We start from the raw sequence: 22,509 nt of genomic DNA, 5'->3' as shown, positions 1-22,509 counted from the left end.
GCGGTACCGGGCCCGACATGTTGACCCTAGCCAAGGCGCGCAGGCAGGGCTCCATGAAGCGACGCTCCTCACAGGTCAGATCGGACCAGCCCAACATTAGCTGCGACGCAATGCAAATGGCTTTTTCTACTGCATCTGCATGCGATGCAAGTCGGCAGGCAGTTTTACTAACTGAATGAAGAAGAATAAGGCCCGGCCAGGTTAATTAGTAGTAGGAATGTAGGATTGATTAGTGGGCCTTGTTTAGTTTTCCAGATTTTCTGAATTTGGCACTATGCAAAAAGAAGATTTCTCGTCACATTAAACTTGCGGTACATGTATGGAGTATTAAATGTTGACGAAATTAAAAACTAATTGCACAGTTTGGTTGTACTTTGCGAGATGAATGTTTTGAGCCTAATTAGTCAACGATTGGACAATTATTACCAAATAAAAACAAAACGCTACAGTGTTTAAACAGTGCTGCCGAATTTGACGGCGCCGAATCCGGCCTCCAACTAAACACGGCCGTGGTAGGATTGCTAGCACGCAGCAGCAGCAGGCATGTGTACGGCCTTTGACGAGCTCGCAGCGTTCTGGTCGTTCAGCTTATAAGCCGTATTTTTCAGACAATAAATAATATTTTTGTCTTGTAATAAATTAGTTAGTAGTACTTTCAGTCCTGGCTTCTCAGACAAATAGGGTATGCTACTCAACCCGAGAGGCGACGAGCCAATGGGCGACATGGCACGTTATGGGGTATTCCGTGGTCGGGCCATGTGACGTCGCGCTCACTGTACCAGCACCAGCACCAGCACCAATACCACGCTGCTGCTGCTCCGTCTCCGTGATTAGGACTCTAGACTGTTCGTTTCGTCTGGATAGGCTTATAAGCCATGATTGAAAGTACTGCTGACTAGTTTTGTGTGAAAGAAAAATACTATTGACTGATTGATAATCCAAGGCTTATAAGCCGGATACAGGCTGCCGAACAGGCTGTTAGTACTCCTGAGAGCAAGTATAATAGCAGGTTGTAATGCTGAGATGGAGGAGAGATGTGAGAAGTGGGCTGTAAGCTTACAGCCGGTTTGGGCACAAGAACCAAGAAAGTCTGTGAGAGATAAGTGACCCATGTATTAACTGTAAAGAGCTAATTACTATATAAGTGGGCTGAGAGAAGGTTGTAAGGACGATGACATGGACAACGGGTCTGTAGAGGTCGTATGTACAGTGTGTATTTTGCGTAAAACCCTGCCGAACCCTATTGAATGAGGAGAGAGAGCATACTCGGCGTTTCGCGAGACGACGAGCTCGGCGCGTGCTCCAGGTGCAGTAGCCGGCCGAGATCAGCGTTGTACGACACGCTCGTCTCCAGGCGAGGGCGTGGGATCGAGATGCGGCGCGCGCGGTTTTGCCTTTTCCGCGCCAAAATCCGTTCTATCGACGATACCGAAGATGGCGAGCGCGGCTCCGGTAGCTGAGCTCCGGCGCACGGGCGAGCTCCGCCTGGCCGCCACGAGGCGCGCAAGCGAGCTCCGCTCTGGCCGCTGCGAGCCCCACGGGCGACCTCCTCCGCGGGCTACGCGTGGGCGAGGTCCGCCGCGAGCTGCGTTTGGATGAGCTCCGATCCCTCCCCCCAGCCGCCGCGAACCGTCATCTTCTCCTCCATACTGTGCGAAGGGCCCTTCACCATCTTCTCGGTCATCAGAAGCTGCCTCAACTTCCCTATTGGTGACGCCCCTGGCATGCTCGATGAAAGGCTGCAGAGGAGCACATCAAAAATTTGGTGGGGTTATTTTTTCCCCCTTTCTTCTTTCTATGTACAGGAACTCGGTGGGGGACTTGTTTATTTGCTGCTGCAGGCGGATCCAACCAGATTAGTAGATTAAGTTAGGAATTCATTCAGTCATTTCATTTGCTGCTGCAGACTACAACAGGATGCATGTAATTTTCAGTTGTTGCTGCTGCTTCAGTCATTTCATTCCTCAAGTCATTTTCAGTTGCATTCATGTGCTTGGTAATTTTCAGTTGTAGTCGATTGCTTCGTATTTTTCTGAAAACTGAAACCTGTCAATTTGTTCTTGCTATAAACCTGTCAGTTGCTTCTTAATTTAATCATAGATAAAATCTGTCATATGTGCATGCTATAACCTGTCATATGTTCTTGAATTTGCTTCTTGTGAACTGCTAAAAAATGAACTGTTGATGTATTTTCTGATGTATGGACTTGTTGAAGTATGGACCTTCGATGCTCAGGGCATTTTGCCCATAGCCACACACGCACAATATAATTTTCTGCCCATAGGAGTCACAGCTACACAGTTGCCTGTTGCAACATATTATATTTGATTTGTGTTTGATCCGTTTTATATCGACTAGCAACATAACGATATATTGAGATAGTATTCACGATTGATCATGACCTTATGCAAGCATTAAACGGCTTGCAGACAAACATATAGACAACTCATTGTATGGGTTGTCTGTTTAACCATCTGTGTTGTGAATTCCAAGAATTTGCAGACGACCTCTTGTCTGTGGGGTGAACATACCCTAAGTAGCCTTAATAGAGTTATCTCGTTAATTAGTTTCCATCTATGTAATTATTTTTTTAATTAGCTATATTTAATACTCCTAATTAATATCAAACATTCGATACGACAGACTAAACTTTAGTCCCTGTAACCCAACACCCTCTTAGATACCGTTACAAAACATCCAACCAAACACTGTGTAAATGAAAGACTAGCAACGATGATAAGTTTCAATCGATGTGACAGACAAACCTCAAAATAACTACATGAGAATTTTTACAATGGTTGTCATAAAATGGACGGCTCACGAGGACCGATCCGACGGCTAAAAAGGCAAAGGAACCCAGAGGAACCAATTTAAGAGGTACCAGGAGGAACCAGGTGCATACTAAATGGTGGGACCATACGCACCGGGTGCATACTAAAATTTATCGGATCAGCACTTTAAAAAAGTGGGAAATTTTTTATTTTTGAAATTATTTTACATAATTGAGGGTAGAACAGTAAATCAAGGATAGAAAAATAATGTTTAGAGTACTAGGATGATTGAAGTACTACACTGTTTTCACGTCTCTTCGGACCAACGCAGGCCGACCCCTCTCTCTCTCAGTCGCTCTGTTCTTTCTCGGGCCCTTCTTTCTCTCTGTGTGCTGCGGCGACGAGTGCGAGGGCGGGGTGAGGACGAGGGCGGTGGCTGCGGCGGCGAGTGCGAGGGCAGGGCTGCGGCTTCCAGGGCATGCCATCCCTCCTCACCAGTCCCTGGCGAACGACGGCACCGCGTAGATCCGGCGATGGCGGTGGAGGAGGCGAGATCCGGGCCCGGCGACGTCCGCGCTCCCCTTCGCTGCGGCGGTGGCTGTCCCCGCTGGCGGGAGGGTGCGGGTGGCAAGGTGCGCTCGCGGACGCAGCGGTCCGAGCAGCAGCCATGGTGGGGATCGACACCGTGGAGGAGGACGAGTAGGGTTGCCGGGCTCCTACACCGGCACCGCGTAGATCTGGCGATGGCGGTGGAGGAGGCGAGATCCAGGTCCGGAGGCGTCCGCGCTCCCCTTCGCGGCGGCGGTGGCCATCCCCGCTGGCGGGAGGGTGCGGGCGGCGAGGTGCGCTCGCGGACGCGGCAGTCCGAGCAGCAGCCATGGCGGGGATGGACACCGTGGAGGAGGACGAGGAGGGTTGTCGGGCTCCTACACCGGCACCGCGTAGATCCGGTGATGACGGTGGAGGAGGCGAGATCCAGGCCCGGCGGCTTAGAGTTTCGCTCGCGCCCCACTCAGGTAACCTCAAGCGCCGTCTTCAATCCCAATTGCACTCGAAGCTACAAGTCTCTCAGCTTAATTTTGTGTCTAGTTCGATTTGGTTTCTTCGAATGCGTTCGTTTCATCTCAGCTTCATTTTGTGTCTAATTCGATTTGGTTTCTTCGATTGCGTTCGCTTCAGGTCAACGAAGCTAGCACGAGACCGGCCATGGCACCGACGCAGGCCAAGTTAGGTCTCTTCGTTGGCATAAACAAGGGACACGTCGTCACCAAGCGAGAGCTGCCGCTTCGCCCGTCCGATCGCAAGGGGGTAAGAATATCCGTTCCGAAGCCTCCGATCTCTTAATACTGCTCTGCGATCTCAATTGCAGGTGTAATCCAGCCTATAGGACCAAAATCCTGCTATTTTGTGCCGTGCTTGTATATATCTTAGTTGAATTGCAGGTTATGAATTTATGATTTGTGTATTGGACATAAAAGAACGCTGACTGTTTTGTGCAATAATTTTATTTTTGACTTGGTAAGAGATTGGCATTTTGGTATGGTGGATTCTGCTGGATTACATACTCTAGTGGATGACTTGCTTGGTTTTCCGTATTTGAACTGCAATGTTACTTTTGGTGTATCATTAATGTTAGATAATTGAGGTTTGATGATTGAATAATCCAAATTGTTAGGTCAAACAGGCCTGTTGCTTTTGGACGAAAAAAGTATGGGCGTAGAAACATTTGTACATTGAATAGTCTTTTTTTAAACAGCTTTGTTGTGTTTCTTGCCTCATCTCACCTTTGGCAATCTGGAGATTTTTCAATACTCCAAGTTGCTAGTCCTGGAGGCAGATATTAATTGGTGAGACATAACGTGGAAGCTTAGTCACATTGTGATTTTGTTTCTAATACTTCTCACTAAATGCACCTTTTAGCACATGATTCGTAAGCAGAAGTTTTATCTAATTTACATTATGACTGGTTTGGGTTGTAAAATTGAGGCATAATATGAGTTTGCCGCTGAATGATCTGAATTGGTCAGTCTACTAAGCTAGGTGTGGTGCTTTGGAATGGCAAAACTATAGTTTTAAAACATTTGTGGAAATGATAACAGGATCATTACTGTAACTAATAAGCAGCCCCAAAGTTCATACTGATCATCATGTCTCATCTCACCTTTAGCAATCGGAGGATTTCATTACTTCATGTCGCTAGTTCTAGAGGCAGATATTTATTGGCGAGACATAACATATAAGCTAAGTTGCATTTTGATTTTGTTTCTAAAACATCTCGCTAAATGCAACTTCCTGAATTAGTTGATGGAATTTTGACATGATGCTATCTTAGTTTTTCTTAATGTTTTCTGGTTGTTAATGACTTCTTATTTTTATTTTTTAGCATCATGGTCTTATATCTTTGTCCTGGCCCTTTTATTTCAGAAAGCTACCAGGAGGGTGACATTCGTCAGAAGCTTGATTAGGGAGGTCCCAGCGTCTGCTAGATCTCGTCGGCGCGCAAGGCAGGCCGAGCACTTCAGCCGAGCCGAGAAGCGGTCAGCCTCGGTGATGCAGCGCCTGGGCGGCTTCCTCTTCCCACGCTGGCCAACATTGAGGACGGTGTAGCGATCCGGCGTGGCTCTGCCCGGGTCCGACGCCCCCACCCCTTCCTCTCCTCCTCCACTTGTTTGATTATTTTGATTTGGTTTGTCACGTTGTAGCAAAATGCACTGGCATTCTTCTCGGTAGTTTATCTGCATTGTGTTTGCTCGGGTTGATTACTTTTTTGGGTAAAGTTGAAAGGACTTGACTATATGTTTTGTTTGTCCCCTCTTATGTTTGCTGCACATCTAGAAGCGTGCCCTTGCACAAAACCATCAGATATTTAGAAGCGTGCCCCTACAGTACCCCCTTTCCCCCCTTCCCATGAAGCCATGTAGCAAGATTTTTGCTTGGTTATCTGGGAAGTTCTGATGAGAGTTTTGGATTCGAGTGCACGGTAGTGGCAACGATTACCTCTACCTGGGGATGTTCGATATGTATCTCTTTGGTTGGTCTTCTACTGCATCTTGCTACTGATAATTGCCACAGTTTTGTTACACTACACATAAGTTGATGTCATGTCATTGTGCATTCAATATTATGATATCTGCATTTCTTGTGGCAATGTGCTCCTGATCTTCTAGAAATATAATGAGTCAGGCTACCTTGCCCAGAGCCTCTAGAATTACAGGAATTGATGTAGACTCGCTGAAAAATGTATGCTGCATAGTTTATTATTTAGAAAATGAATCAGCTTAGTAAGGACTATGGGAGAAGGAATCCCAACTTTGCTTGAATGATTTGATTGATAATGACACTATTGGAGAATCATTTGTTATGCAACATACATGCAGTTGATAAAAATCTCGTACTGTAACCAATTTGTTTTCCTGATTTATCAAATGAAACTCTAACTCAAAATATTTGATCTTTTCATCTGCTACTAAAACTCAACTTTAAGATAGGGTGTCGTCTTAACATCCATGATACTGGCATGCAGGAGAGAGGGTTTTTTTTCATGTTTAGATAGTTTTGGTGTGGGGAATCATTTGTTATACATCAATATGGCCTGCATCAGTGGAGGGCTAGGGGTTTCCCTTGCTTCCACTTTTCAGCAAGTGATGAATCAGATGGATCTGCTATTTTTTTAGGTTAAGCATGATATTTTAGGCGTCTAAAGTTAGGGGAATCTTTTGACCTCTGTCAGTATTTAAGCTGCTCTACTATCTCAGTGCTATTATATTACTGTGATACTAAAAATAGATGTCAACGTTCATGAGTGAGCTAATTTCTATCTTTTAATGTTACTGTAGTGGTAGTGGCCTGGCATACATATTCTTAGCAATAGAGGCCATGGTTGATGGTGGAGTTGCTGCTGGGCTTCCTCGAGACCTTGCCCTTGGTTTTGCATCTCAGACAGACCGCCTTCATTCCATAAAGATATGATGTGATACACTCTTTGCATATGCTGTGTGATTCTTTTAAGCCAGCGTCTCCCGGTAGATGTTTGACTAAGTATTTGCGTCTGAACACACATGAATTTAGTTCAGCACATCGTTTAGGTCTGAACACACATCGTTCTAGCCATCTGGACAAACTAAAGATGAAATATAGCTTACTAAATAGACAGCACATTAGTTCTAAAAAGGCCTAAAAGGGCTGGTCTGCTGTTTCCCTGGATGCTTGGCCCTTTGAACTCAGTTTAGCGATAGATTCGCTACTAAATTCATCTGCGACAGTAGGAGTAATTGACAACTAATTTTTTTGGCGGTCGTCCTCTTTTCTATTTTGAGCTCCTAGTTCCTTTTTCAGATCCTTTTCCTTTCGTTCCTTTCCCTCCTTTTGTCCCTTTCCCTTCTTTCGTGCTGGCCTCAGGGTTTGGAGTTTTAGTCTCTATTATTTGAACATCGCTTGCATTTTAAGCCTGTTCGTGCTGGCGTTGTTCATCCGGATTGTTTGCATAGTACTCTTCCTCCTAAGAATCATCAAGAAAAATGTTAGACCTAGCATATTTTGTACAGTCTAGTATAAGTTGATGCATCTGGATCATTTTTAATATGAATTAAAAGTTCAGACCGTGATAGGATTTTGGTACGATTGTTGTCGTCTCATGTTGCGATCAGAAAGGAGCAACCTCGTGCAGATTCTCCAGTTTAAATCCTTGCATTTGTGTCTATACAAGTGAAAATAGTGCACTATCATAGAACAATTATTGAATGAGTCTGTAGATATTTGGAATTAACAAGGATTGTAAGACTCACTGTTTGTGAAATGAAAGGCCATTTTTTCTCCATCCCATGCCAGCATATAAAATATTATGAACGCCCCGCATGAATGACTGCAACGAACATAAGAATTAGTAATTGAAGTAGAACATTAATGTAGAAAAGGGAAAAGGAGTACCCGTCTGTTTGTTGCGGTATGTTATGATAAGGAATTCGTTTCTAGACGCGCAAGTTAACCAAGCCATCATTGCCTGAAGAATCAATGCATTCTTGTATGCTTTCCACCTAGTGGATGGTGAGATAGATGTTAAATTTGATCGAACTGTAATTGTAATTCAATAGGTGGTACGTGTTACGTTGTACTTACCAACGCCTTCTCTTGGTTTTCATCTCGGGTTGAGGCTAAGGAGTTAAGTAGCTAGACCTCTTTCTTTATAAAATTTAGCACTAGTAGAGCCCAGTGGTTTTTGTTTATATGCATAGGCACAAAAACCTGAAAACAATAATTGCGATAGAGATTACCAGAAATACAGTAAACTGTCCTAATTGACAAAACTTTGAAAAAATAAATACGGATATTTTGCTGAATGGAAATGTCAAGTAAAAGTGTCCAAACAAAATCAGTATTACATACCAAATGCCTTCGAACACATTTGTCGGCAATTAACTTCTTAAATGTCAGGCGTTGGTCACCCAAATTATCTGTAGCCAACTTCCTGGCTTGGAAAGTTGTTATGAATGATGCCTCTTCAGTCTCCACATTGCTGAAATCAACATAGGCATTTATGACCTAGAAAGGGTGGAGTTATTAGTACATAGTAGGTGTTTGCATGTTATTGTGGACAAAAAGGATCTAAAATTAGTTTACCTCATCTACTATAAAGCCATCTGTGAAATTAGGGCGTAGCTGTTTGGCTGTAAGAACATGGTCACCTATCTGTACAACCTTAGCATGGTCGTAACTCATTAGTACGAAGCATCCGGCTTCTGTGTCTATTGGACTCACTTTGTAATCGTTGTCGACAATTGGCTTCCTTGGTGTGATGTGTGTAGAGGCGTCGCCTTGGTGTTGTATAGAGGGGCTATTCTGCTGCTATGTGTTCTTTTCCATCTTAACTTTTGTTCCAGGTGTGTGCTTCAGCATTGATTCTCGCCAGTGCATGGGAGAAATGCAGTGGGCCACCTGGTGCTGACTTCTTGACTAGTATCTATGGTGATTCCTGTAGTTGGTATTTTTTGTTAAATTCCAAAATATCAAATCCAACATTACACAAAGCAACTGAAGCCACATTTGCATACCCGAACTTATGCAGATGTAGGCATAGATAACCTGAACTTGCGAAGATGTAGCCATAGACGGCTGACCTTGTGCAAGATGTTGGCGTAGATGGGTCAACAATACTTTGCAGTAGTTGAAGGATTTGTTGTTGTACCTGTTGCGTTTTCTGTTTTTTGAGAAATTATGTTAGACAATGAAGCACTGGTGGAAACCAAAAATGAGTACTCACTGATGGTTACCTTGATATCCATTTTCATTTATGCAGTATTGTCTTCTATCTTGCTCACCCTAGCTTCCAGTCTGTTGTCCAGCCTTTTCTCCTTTCTAATCTTAGCTAACTCCTCATTTTGTGATAATATTTTCCTATCATATTTGTGGTCTATATCCATAATTTTTTTTCCATTGCTAGTGCAATGTTCCGTTTGGCTGTCGTTCGCCCATTCTTCAAGGAATTGCTTCTACATAAATAGGAAAGAATGAATTAGGCACACAAACGAGGTTGTGCACATAAATAGGTGTCATACATACTTGTTCGTTACTTAGACCCTCCTCGCGTATTGACGCTTGTTCTGACATTGATGTTTCTGTCTTTATATTTTTTTGGCTTGGTGGTCTGCTGCAGGGTGGTCTGACCTAGTAGTGCGCGTCATATGCTGGAAACAATTAATAAGATAGTTAGGATGTATGCGTATGAACAGCAGCATATTGATGGTATGTTTCGAAACTTACTAGTTCCTCCATCTAGGCCGGCCTGATTAAAAGCATGCCATCGAAGACCAACTATTGTCTTCAGTCCACCTCGCCATCAGTGGTGGTTGGATTGCCTCGTAATTGATCCCGTACTTGGTGTATGCAATGACGCGCTCCCAGTACCAAAACTATGAACACAATGCAAAAAATACATAAGACCAAAAGTAAACATTGTTTATAGGTGGCTGTAGCTTATAGAACTGACCTGCAGCAAAGTCAAATTGCCATGTATGTTGGCTCGTTTCTTAACTATGTAATTATTACATGAGGATCAATAAATGGGTCAGAGTGAATTGGCCCCAATTGAATTTCGGAATGTCTGATACTTTTCTAACCACGGGTAGATAACTAGCTTTAACATAGGGCTTCACAGTTGGTGCTAGAATGACACCAATTGTGAACAAGACAAATATTCTTTTGAAGTCATCATCCGGAGTGCCTGATTTCATCATCATTTGTTTCAACTTGCTAATCGTGAGAAGGTGGTATGCATCTTCATACCTCTTCATCAATTCAATGTCCACTTTTTTGTCTTCATCTTTGACCTCCTCTTGGTTTACATGTTTAAAAACATCTATGCCCTCAATCCGGAGTCACATTATGTCCCTGACATCCTCTAGATAAATAGGAACATTCTTACCATATATAAAGAAGCATTGGTTGCTGATTTCGTATCTGTTTGCAATTTTGTCAATCATTTGTCTTCGGAGACATGTCCCTGGCATACGAAGCAGCCCCCAAATCCCATAGACTTAATAGCATCCTTGTGGTCGCTCGATAAGGCTTTTACAGCGTTTACAAAACTCATAGTTGAGTTTATTAAATGCATATATTTCTGCAGCAACCAGTTGGTTGATGATAAGTTGCTAACAATGCAAAGGACAACTTGCACAAAAATAGGAACTGGATATTGGATATGGAAATTACCTGCTTCTTGGTCCCTCCCTGCACTTTTTCAGTATGAACCATGGTACCACTGTCAACTGCATCAAATGATGTGAATAAGAAATGTTAATAATGAATGCTGCAGTTGTAATCTGATTATATTCCTTTGCATATCTTGGTTCTTGTTTGTTTGTCTATATTTCAGCAACATGGTATTTACCTATATTTCAGCATTTTGGTGCCCTTTTATCATATTCCTTTGCATATCTTGGTTCTTGTTTGTTTGTCTTAAATTTATTTCACCAAGTAGAGTTCGCTGCAGTGTTTGTGCCTGGAAAAAGGAATGCTAATCCTTCTAACTATCAGGTCACCACCACTAGCAGCAATCACATTCCATGATCTTGTATTGTACACAACAAATGAAAAATGGTAGGTACTCAATTGTGATTTTAAGAACTATAATTAATTTATTAAATGATTTATTTGCCATTGCCTGATTTCAGTGCCATGTTTACAGGTAGTAAACTTGAAAGAAGCAAGGGATTTCTCCAACAACAAAGGGTTCATTTATGTTTTTAAGGTTTGATGCCCCTTACTTGCTTCCAGAAGATTAATACCTGCTTTTACTGTTTCCTGATCTATTGCAAACTAAGACTGTCAAACTCAGAAAGGATTTCTGATCTCACGTATATCTATTAAAATTCACAGAAACTGGAGTGGCAATCATTGTCAGTTGATCTGTTGCCTCATCCTGACATGTTCACCGATGCAAGATTTAAGTCTGGTAGTACTCATGATAACAAAACAGACGATGATGGTGCAAAACGAATGTTATTTGGTGGTGAAACATTTTTGGAAGGAATATCTGGAGAGGCTAATGTGAGTGCTTTGAGTTTTATTTTTATAACATGTGTAAAACTCTTTAACTTGTCTGATGTTGAAGTAAATGGTTATGTTTGTGTGATAAAGAAAAGATAGACTTTCTTTATTGAAATTTTCATATTCATAACTCCATTAAGTGCAGTTGCACATATTTCTTAGCTAGGGTGTGATATCTTTGATCATCAGCTTATTTGATTAAGGCACCAGGTGGCAAAAGAATGTACGTACATATCCTGGTAAGAATGCCAGCTTCATTGTTATTAGGTGGACCAGGTTTCACAACTTGATTCCAATTAGATTAGTAAGTGATGTCTACTTGTGTTTCTTCTTTTAGTGAATCTCTATGATTGCGGCAGCTTAAGGCATCAGGTACCAAAAGAATGTGCCTACATATACTGGTACACCTTTAGAATGCCAGCTTTGTTGTTATTTGGTGGACCAGGTGTTGCAACTTGGCTCCAATTAGATTAGTAAATGATGCCATTTTGCCCTGTTTGTTTATTTGGTGAATTCTATGTTGCTGCCGTGCAAGCTGCTCTGATTGAATGGCATGCATTTTCCCACTTCTGTGGGATATATGCTGCCAAATGAACTGTCAGATGATGAAGTAAATGGTTGTGTTTGTGTGCTAAAGGAAAATTAGACTTCCTTTGTTGAAATTTTCTCGTTGATAATATCATTAAGCGCAAATGATGAAAGATATTCTGGCAAAGCCTTTGACTTCTCTCTGAAATTCAAATTCGAACTTGGGCCCCACTTGACAGCACGCTGATGAACTGAGGAAGAACCAAGAATAGAGCTGCTAGGGCAGGCATCCGGCCGTGGCTCCTCAGGATTGCTAGGAAACTGAATGCGCTTGAAGGCCGAGGTTCGAGAAGAAGGCTGTTTGTGCCCCATGAAGCGGGGAAAATCCAATCGACTGAAAACCGAAGAGCGAACTGGGATTGCATTGGCGCCAGTTAAAGGGGTCATTTTCATGACTGAACGATGAGCAGACTGCCAAGAGTTTTCTTCTTCAGATATGAACTCTCTGCATTCTCTCTTCCAGTTTGGACCAGCCCTTGTTCCAAAGGTGAATAAAAAGCTTGAGAGAAGGAATTGCAGAGCCCCCATTAAATGCCATGCATGCTTGCGTTGGGGACACGTCCAAATTGACTGCCCAGTCAAACGCTGCAAGGTAGTAACTCATGGGCAGTTTAGGATGTGCTTAGTTGGGGAGGTGAAAATTTTTAGATAGTCACATCGGATGTGTCGAAAGGAATGTCGGGAGGAGTTTTTGGATACTAAGAAAAAAATAAATTACAGAACCCATCAGGAAACTGCGAGACGAATCTAATGATACTAATTAATTCGGTTATTAGCACATGTGGGTTACTATAGCACTTAAGGCTTTTCATGACTAATTAGGCTTAAAAGATTCGTCTCGTGATTTTGCCGAGAACTGTAGCAATTAGTTTTTTTTTCAGTTTACATTTAGTACTCATACATATGTCAAATATGCTTCTTTTACTGTAGGAGGTAAAAAAATTTGAAAACTAAACAGGCCCTTACTGATGCAATTAAAGGAAAAGCACCCATCGAGCAGCCCACCACACTTGATGCTCCGGCTGGGCCTGGCCCGAGCAAGCCCCCTACCTTCAACTCATTCTCGGATTGGGCCAAGCAGCATTTACGACTGAATGGTGAGACCCCAGATCAACGGGTGATTGAGTGGACCCTCCTGCCAAAGTCTATGACTAGATGGGCCTCAACATCCTTTACCCCACCTAGAAGAGAGTACAAGCGCTGTCACTGGAGCTTAATCTTAACCTTGGCCCTTCGCATTCTAGCAGTGCAGTGCTTATATCACCACGACCAACAGTGTTCCAGGAGAACCCCATTCCACCGCCATTGCCACAGCAAGCTCAGAATGCACCACCACCACATTCTGCCCAAATGGCATTTCAGAGAGCTGACCCCTCACCTTTCCTTCCACCTGAGATGCACCTTCAGCACGTGGAAAATCGCCTAGTTCATGGTCAGGGCGGTGGCGAGATCAAGACCGGTGCCACGACATGAAGATTGGGCGATCTTCAACATAAATCCACTGCTGGGTAATGCTCTGAATTTCAATGCGGTCAGTGATGTGCTAGAAGACTTCTTTGTGGATGTTGCAAGAGTCCAGATTCGTACGATCCAGCGTACTCATCTTGGCCAAGCTTTGGTTCAGTTTGTTCGTGTCTATGATAGAGATACTCTGATTGCAAATAGCCCGCATCAGTTTGACAATGTAGCCATTTCCTTTGTTAAGCACAACCAAGGCCGTAACTAGATGGCAGGGTCACGTTCAATAGGGAAGTTTGGCTAATGCTTGCAGGCTTTCCTTTTGATTACTGTGAAGAAGAATATATTGATAATGCCTTGGTCCCCTTCGGTAGAATGCTAACCTGGGACAAGAGCCCAGATCACAAGAACAGGCTGAATGGTGAGAGCAAGGGTGGTGGACCTGGAATCAGTCCCTCACTTCATTGTTCTCTCAGAAACTGAAGCAATGGAAAGTGAGTCGTGGACTATCCAATGTGAAGTGGTACAACAGGACATGCTTGGTGCAGGACCACCTGATGAAGATCAGATACCAGTAGAAGCACAGAACTTTGATCAGGTTCCTTTTGCTTTTTTGGCCTTGGACAGCAGGGACCAGGGCCAGTGAACCAACAACAGGTGCAGTTTCAGCCAGCACTACAAAATGTCCCCTAATCAACAGTTAGATGGACAAGCAGTCAATTGGGACTTCTGGCCTGAGGAGCTCCCTGCTATTGGTCAGCAAGTAGTGCAAGAGCAGGCGGTGCCACCTATCCAACAAGCTGCACCTCTCCTGCAAGATCTTAATGAAGAGCCCAACCTTGAGGACCCTACTAAGTCATAATTCATCCTCCTCAAGCGTTAGTCCAAGTGTTACCCCAATATCAGGATTTGGATTGAGAACTAATGAACCAGGAAGTTGAGATGGAGATAGCACAACCAGAACCACCTGAGCAACTCATTCCTGAACCTGTGGAACAATTACCTGCACCTGTTCTAGCAGCCCCACTACAAGCACCTCAACTTTCTGCATCATGAGATCCCTGAGGACATGCTAATGAATGATGCAGAATTAGCAGAGCAAGATCTGTTGCTTCAGCAAGAAGACCATTTGGGGGAGCATAACCAAAATAATATACAAGTTGGGCTGGTCAAGATTGTGGAAAGCCCACCTCCTTTATTGCACCTAAAGTATTTGGCAACAGGCCCATTCTGTTTCCTTGGGAAAAAGAAGCCCCAAAGGTGAAAGGATCACTATCTGTGGACATACAGGTTGAATGGGCTGCTTTCTTTGCCTCTCTGATGCAAAGCCCATCTCACTACTCATGGGTTAAGGAATTTGTCATGTCAGGCTTTTCAGGATTGCTTAACAGTTCAGGACAGTCAGTTTCTGTGCCTGTTCCTTCAATTTGCCCCACTTCTCCAGTCAGCAGCTGCTCCAAACTGACGGATTGGTCAACCCCTCTCAGTGGAAGAAGAGGAGGACATTGAAGAAGATAATGATGAAAATGAAATAGCTGTGGAAGAAGAGAATGAACCTTCTAAAAAGATGACAAATAAGGAATGGAGTCCTCAATCTGTAACCAAGTCTAAAAAAGCCAAAGCCTGTTTGGTGGAAACTGAAGTTCGAAGGAGCAACAGACTGAAGGTTAGAAATAAAGGTTTCAAGACAAGCAGCTGTGGCAAAGTTTCCTGCCTGGGTTGTTCTAGCAAGCCACCCATTATTCCTAACTCAGTGATAAGAAACTTGGGCTCAGAACTATGTCAGATAGACCCCAGCCAACTATCAGATGAGTTACTCTCCAAAAAGAAAGATGCAGGAACCATAGGCCCCAAGAAGAAGAAGGATATCAAGGGCAAAAAGTTAAAGAAGAAGGAGGATGATAAGAAGAACTAAGAAGATGTCAGAAGCATTGGAGGACCACCCTTTTGCCCTTGAAGCCACTGGAGCTTTAGCTATCTATTATGTTTTTTTATGCTTGTTTCCTTTTTCTGGATGAACTTTGTTCGCTCTTTATGTTGTAAGAACTATGTCTGGTGTACTCCTGCTACTTGGATTATGTGCTCTATTTATGTGATCTTTTGCTCCGTGTTACTTGTCTTTTGGCTTTGGATGAATGGGGCTAGTTTCCCATTTTTTGTCCCTTTCCTGTGCTTGTTTTTTTTTCAATGAATAGAAATAGATCTTGGAAAATCCTTTGTTGGAATGTCAGAGGAATAAATTCTGAAAAAAATGGAATTCAGTTAAAGACAAAGTTATGGAGAGTGGATGTAATATCTTGTGCTTGCAAGAGACAAAGAGGCAAGAATTCAGTCAAACATATCTGAGAAACTTCTGTCCTCCTAATTTTGATGAGTTCCATTTCCTCCCTTCTAATGGAGCATCAGGTGGAATCCTTGTGTCTTGGCAAGGTGCATCCTTCAGTGGAGAGGTAATTTTCCAAAATGAATATGCAGTCTCCATCAGCTTTACCTCGCATCTGAATGAAGACACTTGGGTCTTAACAACGGTCTATGCACCTTGCACCTATGAGGGGAAGAGGCAATTTCTTAACTGGTTCCACTCCATTCAAATGCCTGACGAAATAAACTGGTTAATAGTGGGAGACTTTAACCTCATCAGAAGACCTGAAGATAGGAACAAGGAAGGTGGTGATATTCAGGAAATGTACCTCTTTAATGAGGCCATCAACAGCTTAGGCCTGATAGAAATCCCTCTACATGGAAGAAAATACACCTGGACAAATAAACAGACAGAGCCACTCCTAGAAAGGTTGGACTGGTTTTTTTCTTCTGCTAGCTGGACCCTTAGTTACCCAAACACAGCTGCTAAAACTTTACTTATGGAGACCTCAGACCACTGGCCATGTGTGATTGAAATCAGCACCTCCATCCCAAGAGCACAGGTCTTCAGATTTGAGAACTGCTAGTTAATGATTGACAGTTTCTTACCCACTGCTCAGCAGAATTGGTCAATTCCCACAGCTGCAACTGACTCAGCAAAGAACATAACTGCTAAGTTCAAGAACCTGAGAAGAATCCTAAGGACTTGGAAAACCAGCATTTCATCATTGAAGCTCCTCATTCAGAGGGTCAAATCATTAATATATCTGTTGGAATCCATAGAGCTCCTCAGAGATCTAAGCATACAAGAATGGAATTTCAGAAATATCCTTTGTGATGATCACTCTCCTTAGAATGCAAAAGTCATATTGGAAACAAAGAGGAAAGATAAAATGGGTGAAAGAAGGAGATGCAGGGACAAAAAAATTTCATGCCCATGCTACAACAAGACAGAAGAAATTCAATCCCATCCTTCATAAATGATCATGGAAGAGTAATATCTGATCACAGCCAAAAAACAGATCTAATATGGGAGGCTTTCAAACAAAGGATTGGTATCACTGAATTTGATGGAATGTTGTTTAATCTGTCAGAACTTCTACCTATCACCACTGATCTATCTGGTATAGAAGTTGATTTCTCTAGAGATGAGATTGATGCTGTCATCTCTCAATTGCCAAGAAACAAATCCCCTGGTCCAGATGGGTTCAATAATGAATTCATTAAAAGCTGCTGGTCATTCATTGCAAATGACTTCTATGATCTCATTGAGGATTTTCAGCATGGTAATCTTTGTTTAAGAAGTATTAATGCCTCAAATATCACCCTGGTCCCTAAGACAGAAGGAGCAAATAGGATTAATGATTTCAGACCAATTTCTCTTCTCAATTCTTCAATGAAGATAATTACCAAGTTACTTGCCAACAGACTACAAGGTTTTATACCTAGAATCAATCACAAAAATCAGTATGGGTTCATCAAGAAAAGGACCATCCAAGATTACCTAGCATGGGCACTGGAGTACCTTCACATCTGTCATAAATCCAAGAGAGAATTGGTGATCTTAAAGTTAGACTTCGAGAAAGCTTTTGACAAAGTTGAACATGAAGCCATTTTGCAAATAATGGAAAAAGGGCTTTGGGAATAGATGGTTATGTTGGATCAAATCCATTCTATGTTCAGGAACTTCTTCAGTGCTACTTAATGGAATACCTGGAAAAACTGTGCATTGCAGAAGGGGGGTTAGGCAGGGGGACCCCCTCTCCCCACTTCTATTCGTTCTAGCTGCTGACTTGCTGTAGTCCATCCTTAATCAGGTAAAAGATAGAGGAATTGTTAATCTCCCAATTGAGCTTAACCACACATCTGATTTTCCAATAGTTCAATATGCAGATGACACGTTGATTATCATGCAAGCTTCAGCTACCCAACTCTTTGCACTAAAAGGCATACTCCAAGCCTTTGGTACCTCTACAGGTCTCAGGGTGAATTATAACAAGTCAATGATGGTTCCCATTAACATCTCTGAGGAAAAACTTGAGCACTTAGCAAGAACTTTCAATTGTCAGAAAGGATCCCTACCTTTCACCAACCTAGGACTGCCCCTGGGTTTACAGAAACCAAGAATTGTGGATTTTTCCCCACTGGTGAGCAAATGTGAAAGAAGACTTGTCATGGCATCATCATTTCTGAATCAAGCTGGGAGACTTCAGTTGACTAACTCAGTAATCTCTGCCCTGCCAACTTTTACTCTAAGTACCTTCAAGCTGCAGAACATTGTCATTGAACAAATAGACAAATATAGAAAACATTGCCTTTGGAGAGGTGCTGATCTGCAGTCTAAAAAGCCCTCCAGTGCTGCATGGCCCATGGTTTGTGCTACAAAGGATGAGGGTGGTTTGGGAGTCCTAAATCTAGGAAATCACAATGAAGTTTTGTTGATGAAATATCTCCACAAATTTTACAATAGAGAAGATATTCCCTAGGTAAGTTTAGTTTGGGAGAAATACTACTCTAATGGCAGGCTGCTTGAGAACAGCAACAGAGGATCGTTTTGGTGGTTCATTCATAAGTACAAGGATGTTGCAAGAATTGATTTGAAAGATGGAAGGACATGCCTTCTTTGGTCTGATATGTGGCTAGGAATGACTCCAGAGACCAGCTTCCCTGAGCTATATACTCATTTGCCAAGAATAAGAGAATCACAATCAGAGCAGCCAAGAATGAAGATAGCTTCCAAAACCTTTTCCACCTGCCACTATCAGAAGAAGCTTACTCCCAGTTCATCCAGTTACAAGACTGCATCAACAACATCCAACTTACCGGCACTAAAGACACTTGGGGATTCAGCTGGGGATCAAATCATTTCTCATCCTCAAATATCTATAAACAGCTCAGAGGGCACAGCCCGACCACTGTTGCATATAAATGGCTCTGGAATAGTTCTTGTCAGAATAAACACCGGGTGTTCTTTTGGCTCATTTTAAAGAACAGGCTAAACACTAGAGGGGTGTTAAGAAGAAGGAACATGGAACTCGAGAGTATTCATTGTGTCCTCTGCACAGAGCAACCTGAAGAAACCATTGAACACCTTTTCATCAACTGTCCCTTTGCAGTAGCAGCATGGAATTCCATCAACTTAAATGTTCGTGCTGATTTCCAGCTCATACAGAATCTTGAGTTGCTCAAAGATGAGATTAATCAAAGTTTCTTCATGGAGATCATCCTCCTCCTCTGTTGGGCTATCTGGATGACCAGAAATAATCTTATCTTCAGACAAATCCCACCTTCAGTTCAAAATTGCAAGCTCATCTTCAAGACTGAATTTCATTGGCTGTTATGCAGAGCAAAGAGGAGTTACTTCCCTAAAATTCAAGAATGGATAGACAACCTAGCCTAATTTGGGAACCTTTAGTCAGGAGCCTTCTTTTCTTTGTTTTTCCTTTCCTAGTCCCCTAGCTTTCTCCCTCTACCTGTACTCTACCCAGCTCATTCCTGTTGCTTCTGCTAGTCCCTTTGGACCTGGCTTGTATTTTTCTTGTTTTTGGACCTTGGCTTTCAATAAATGTCTTCAGTAGGGGCTCCTCGCCCCTCCTGTTATTTCAAAAAAAAAAAAACAACAACTGGGTGACCCAGACTAGAATGGAACCCAACCAGGTGTGCCGGGGGGGGGTGTTGAGCTTGACCATCCCAAGAGCTCCTTAAAAGCCAATTACCAAATCATTGATTATTCTAGGTCCGTAAAAAGAGCAGGGAGACAATTTTTTGCCTTTTCTCCAACAATTGCTAGTATTTTTGCTTAAAAAAAGATAAGAGTCTACATGGCCACTCGTCGTCCTATAAGAGAAACTCTAACAGAATCCTTACTTCTAATTTGAGAGCTATCCTTACTTTTGAGGGCTTGAATTTTTCTTTTTTTGCATTTATGTGAGACTTTATGTTTGTAGTATGATTTAAAAACTAAACTTTGATGATAACAATTAGCAAATGTATAATAAACTGAAAAGAAATATTTCCAAAATGTGACATTTTTAATAATACTTTTATTTTCATGTAAATCTCCAAAGTTTGAGGATAGCTTGTGGGACCTGATCTTGTTTTCTTTCAGAGCATCTCCAAAAATCTTTCTTAAACTTATCTTGTAAATCATCATGTTGAGAATCATTTGAATAAAAATAACTCTCTATATTTTTCCACTCCATTAGTTTTTTTACATCCTGTGAGCACTCTAGAGAGATAGCTTTGCTCTCCGTCTTTGACTAATTAGAAATCCGGAATAGAGGATAATATTTAGAGATCTAATTAAAGAGACTGTTGGATGATATTGCTTTAACCAAAATATCTATTTCTTGTCACTTTGGAAGGATATAGAAGACTCTTTGAGTTGCTCTATAAGGTATTACTATACACCTCATAACCACTACAGTACACATGACAATGTGGAACGCTAGGAGGAATGGATAAGCTAACTGAATTTTTTCAGACTTTCTTCAAAATCAATATATTCTTATTTATTAAGTGGGCTCAACTTGAAACTAATTAAGCTAAAACCGAGCCAAAATTAAATTTCATTTAAATCGACTAAAATTATTTTTAAAAGAAAACATAATTTCAAAACGAGCCACCGAATCAACTCTAGCAACTTTTTATCTAAGAAGAGAAAGGTGAACAAATGAGGAAACAAAAATACATTCTTTGGAATGCAAACTGACCAGAAGATAGAGCACACAGGCGGCCAGGACCGCTCGATACCGGCCAAGTCGCGAGTCAGCAACGAGCGCGCCGACGAGCGGCAGCCGTGGACACGCGTTCACGGTCCCAGACCACGCGTTCACGCCGGCGGCCGCGGCAGCCGTGGACATGCCGAGTGGGCCGGTGAGGTACATGATCAAGTTGGCCGACACGCCGACGAACCCAATACGCTCAAAGAATCCCATCGCTGCATATATGGTAGTAGCAATAGCAACAGTGAAGCGTGATGCAAACCTGCGGACGAACTAGGGAATTTGAACGATCGACTTGCAATCTGTATGCACTTGTAAACGATCGTAAATTTCCGACCGGGAACAGTGTTTTCTCTCGCCCCAAACCAGCCAGCGGTAAATAATCCACGATACGATACGATCTCCGAACAGGCTGATGATTACCGACGATGAAGAGGGCGGCACGCCAACCGCCACGGCCATCGCCGGGTTTGGAGGTGACGGGCAACGCTGGTCCGGGAAGAAGCTCACCACCGCCGGACTCCATCATATCAGCCCGATCCGGAGGATCCAAGGATAGGAGCACCGAGCACATCGAACCTCTTGCTGCGTTGTCTCGTGACTAATGGTCGCAGCACCGGTTGGTGGTCTGGGACCGTGCAGCCGTGCAGGTGGCCAGGTGCTGCCGCTCGCGAACGCGTGGTCCGAGACCTATCGCTACCGTCAGCGAGTATTTCTCGAGAAAAAATAAAACAGTACTATATATTAATATTCAGTTCGGTAGACCCTAAACAATTATAAATTATAAGATAGAATAATATTTTTTTCTCACACCAAACCAATCAAACCAGTCAGCAGACGGAGACGAGCTCAGCTATGCAAACCATTAAACCAAGGTCTTCAGGACGCGTAAAGTAAACCAAGGTCTTCAGGACGCGTAAAGTCGTTGTCAGTTTTTCAAGAACGTTGAATACAAGAGCAACTCCAAGGCCCCGTTTAGATGCAAAAAAATTTTGGCTTTTGGCTATTGTAGCACTTTTGTTTGTATTTGACAAAAATTGTCTAATTATGGACTATTTAGACTTAAAAGATTCGTCTCGCTAATTACGGACAAACTGTATAATTAGTTATTCTTTTTACCTATATTTAATGCTCCATATATGTACCATAAAATGTAATGTGATGAGAAATCTTAAAAAATTTTAGATTTTGGATAGGATCCAAACAGAACCCAAGTTCACCAAATGTCGGTGCATACACGAAAGCTACCGTGCAGTGCAATTGGCTTGCAGGGCAGGTGGCTGCAGTGCAAGAAGGTCCCGTCGGTCGCGTGGCCTTTTCTGAGGCTGTTCAGATCCCACCCAAAAACTAAATTTTTTTAAGATTTATCGTCACATCAAATCTTACGACATATACATGGAGCATTAAATGTAGGTAAAAAGAATAACTAATTACACAGTTTATCTGTAATTAGTGAGACGAATCTTTTAAGCCTAAATAGTTCATAATTGGACAATTTTTACCAAATACAAACGAAAATGCTACAGTAGCCAAAAGCCAAAAATTTTCAGAAGTAAACGCGCCCTGAGTCCCTTAGCCACATTGGTTTCTCCAAGTTAAAGGTGCCATTTCACGAAACAAAAAAGAAAACAATAAAAATAAAAAAGATTAAACAAAAGCTTCTAGCCATAATCGAAGTCGGGGGCAATCAGTTCTTTTGCACGTGGTATAACTCTAGCAAACTCTTATCTGAAAACTGCTTTGCGTCTTTTGGAGAGACACTGGTCCGTGTCTAAAAATACAGTCATTATGAAGGCCTTGTTTGGTTCTCTAGTCCATGGACTAAAAGTTTTAGTTCATTTTAGTCTATGAACTAAAAGTGTATTAAAGTGGTGTTTGGTTCCTTGAACTAAAATGGACTAAAGTAGAGAGAGGGAACAATAAATAAGAGGCATGTGTGTCTCCAACACCTTTTAGTCTATTTTAGTCTAGTTTTGTTGATTAAAGGACTAAAGGATTTTAGTCTACTTTTAGTCAAGTGTTTGGCTGTTTAGTCCAAATAAAATGTAGATTTTAGTTCAAAATGC

General features: G+C 42.3%; 1 protein-coding gene and 1 long non-coding RNA gene across 13 annotated transcripts; one reads left to right on the top strand and one right to left on the bottom strand.

Moving 5' to 3' along the window:
- Positions 1–3,690: 3,690 nt before the first annotated feature.
- On the top strand, positions 3,691–11,193 carry LOC136456914 (uncharacterized). 2 transcript variants are annotated; one of them, XR_010759615.1, is made up of 6 exons: positions 3,691–3,787; positions 3,951–4,079; positions 5,196–5,401; positions 10,800–10,866; positions 10,955–11,013; positions 11,142–11,193. It is a non-coding gene; the product is annotated as an uncharacterized lncRNA (long non-coding RNA). The 2 variants fall into 2 exon arrangements; XR_010759614.1 differs by lacking the exons at positions 3,691–3,787; positions 3,951–4,079; positions 5,196–5,401 and having other exon boundaries at positions 10,381–10,866.
- LOC136456913 (protein NRT1/ PTR FAMILY 5.10-like) lies at positions 7,556–21,126 on the bottom strand. 11 transcript variants are annotated; one of them, XR_010759613.1, is made up of 10 exons: positions 20,867–21,126; positions 20,432–20,658; positions 10,476–10,531; positions 10,189–10,383; positions 9,038–9,451; positions 8,819–8,964; positions 8,388–8,739; positions 8,154–8,309; positions 7,698–8,012; positions 7,556–7,632 (listed from the first exon to the last, which is right to left on the bottom strand). XR_010759613.1 is itself a non-coding variant. In XM_066456913.1 (4 exons), the coding sequence occupies exons 1-4, from the start codon at positions 21,015–21,017 to the stop codon at positions 10,368–10,370; spliced, it is 450 nt and encodes a 149-aa protein (XP_066313010.1). In that variant the 5' UTR covers positions 21,018–21,126; the 3' UTR covers positions 9,754–10,367. The 11 variants fall into 11 exon arrangements, 2 of the variants coding, with proteins under 2 accessions (XP_066313010.1, XP_066313011.1); XR_010759610.1 differs by lacking the exons at positions 7,556–7,632; positions 7,698–8,012; positions 8,154–8,309; ... (3 more) ...; positions 10,189–10,383; positions 10,476–10,531 and adding exons at positions 12,788–15,953; positions 16,049–17,053; positions 17,165–17,252; positions 17,433–19,053; positions 19,129–19,313; XR_010759607.1 differs by lacking the exons at positions 7,556–7,632; positions 7,698–8,012; positions 8,154–8,309; ... (3 more) ...; positions 10,189–10,383; positions 10,476–10,531 and adding exons at positions 12,788–15,953; positions 16,049–16,516; positions 16,823–17,053; positions 17,165–17,252; positions 17,433–19,053.
- Between the last annotated feature and the right edge of the window lie 1,383 nt (positions 21,127–22,509).

This window comes from Miscanthus floridulus, chromosome 6 (assembly GCF_019320115.1).
Source record: "Miscanthus floridulus cultivar M001 chromosome 6, ASM1932011v1, whole genome shotgun sequence".
Lineage (NCBI taxonomy): Eukaryota > Viridiplantae > Streptophyta > Magnoliopsida > Poales > Poaceae > Miscanthus > Miscanthus floridulus.
The sequence above is the reverse complement of the archived record's forward strand: the minus strand, read 5'-3'. Positions and strand labels throughout refer to the sequence as shown.

What these genes read in the sequence shown, in the direction of transcription:
- LOC136456913 (XM_066456913.1), bottom strand. Translation starts at nt 21,017, where the DNA reads ATGTGCTCGGTGCTCCTATCCTTGGATCCTCCGGATCGGGCTGATATG. An exon ending in TGCCGCCCTCTTCATCGTCG is followed by an intron (nt 20,659 to 20,866) that starts GTAATCATCAGC and finishes CCATATATGCAG; the next exon opens with CGATGGGATTCTTTGAGCGT. An exon ending in CCTGTGTGCTCTATCTTCTG is followed by an intron (nt 10,532 to 20,431) that starts GTCAGTTTGCAT and finishes CATTTGATGCAG; the next exon opens with TTGACAGTGGTACCATGGTT.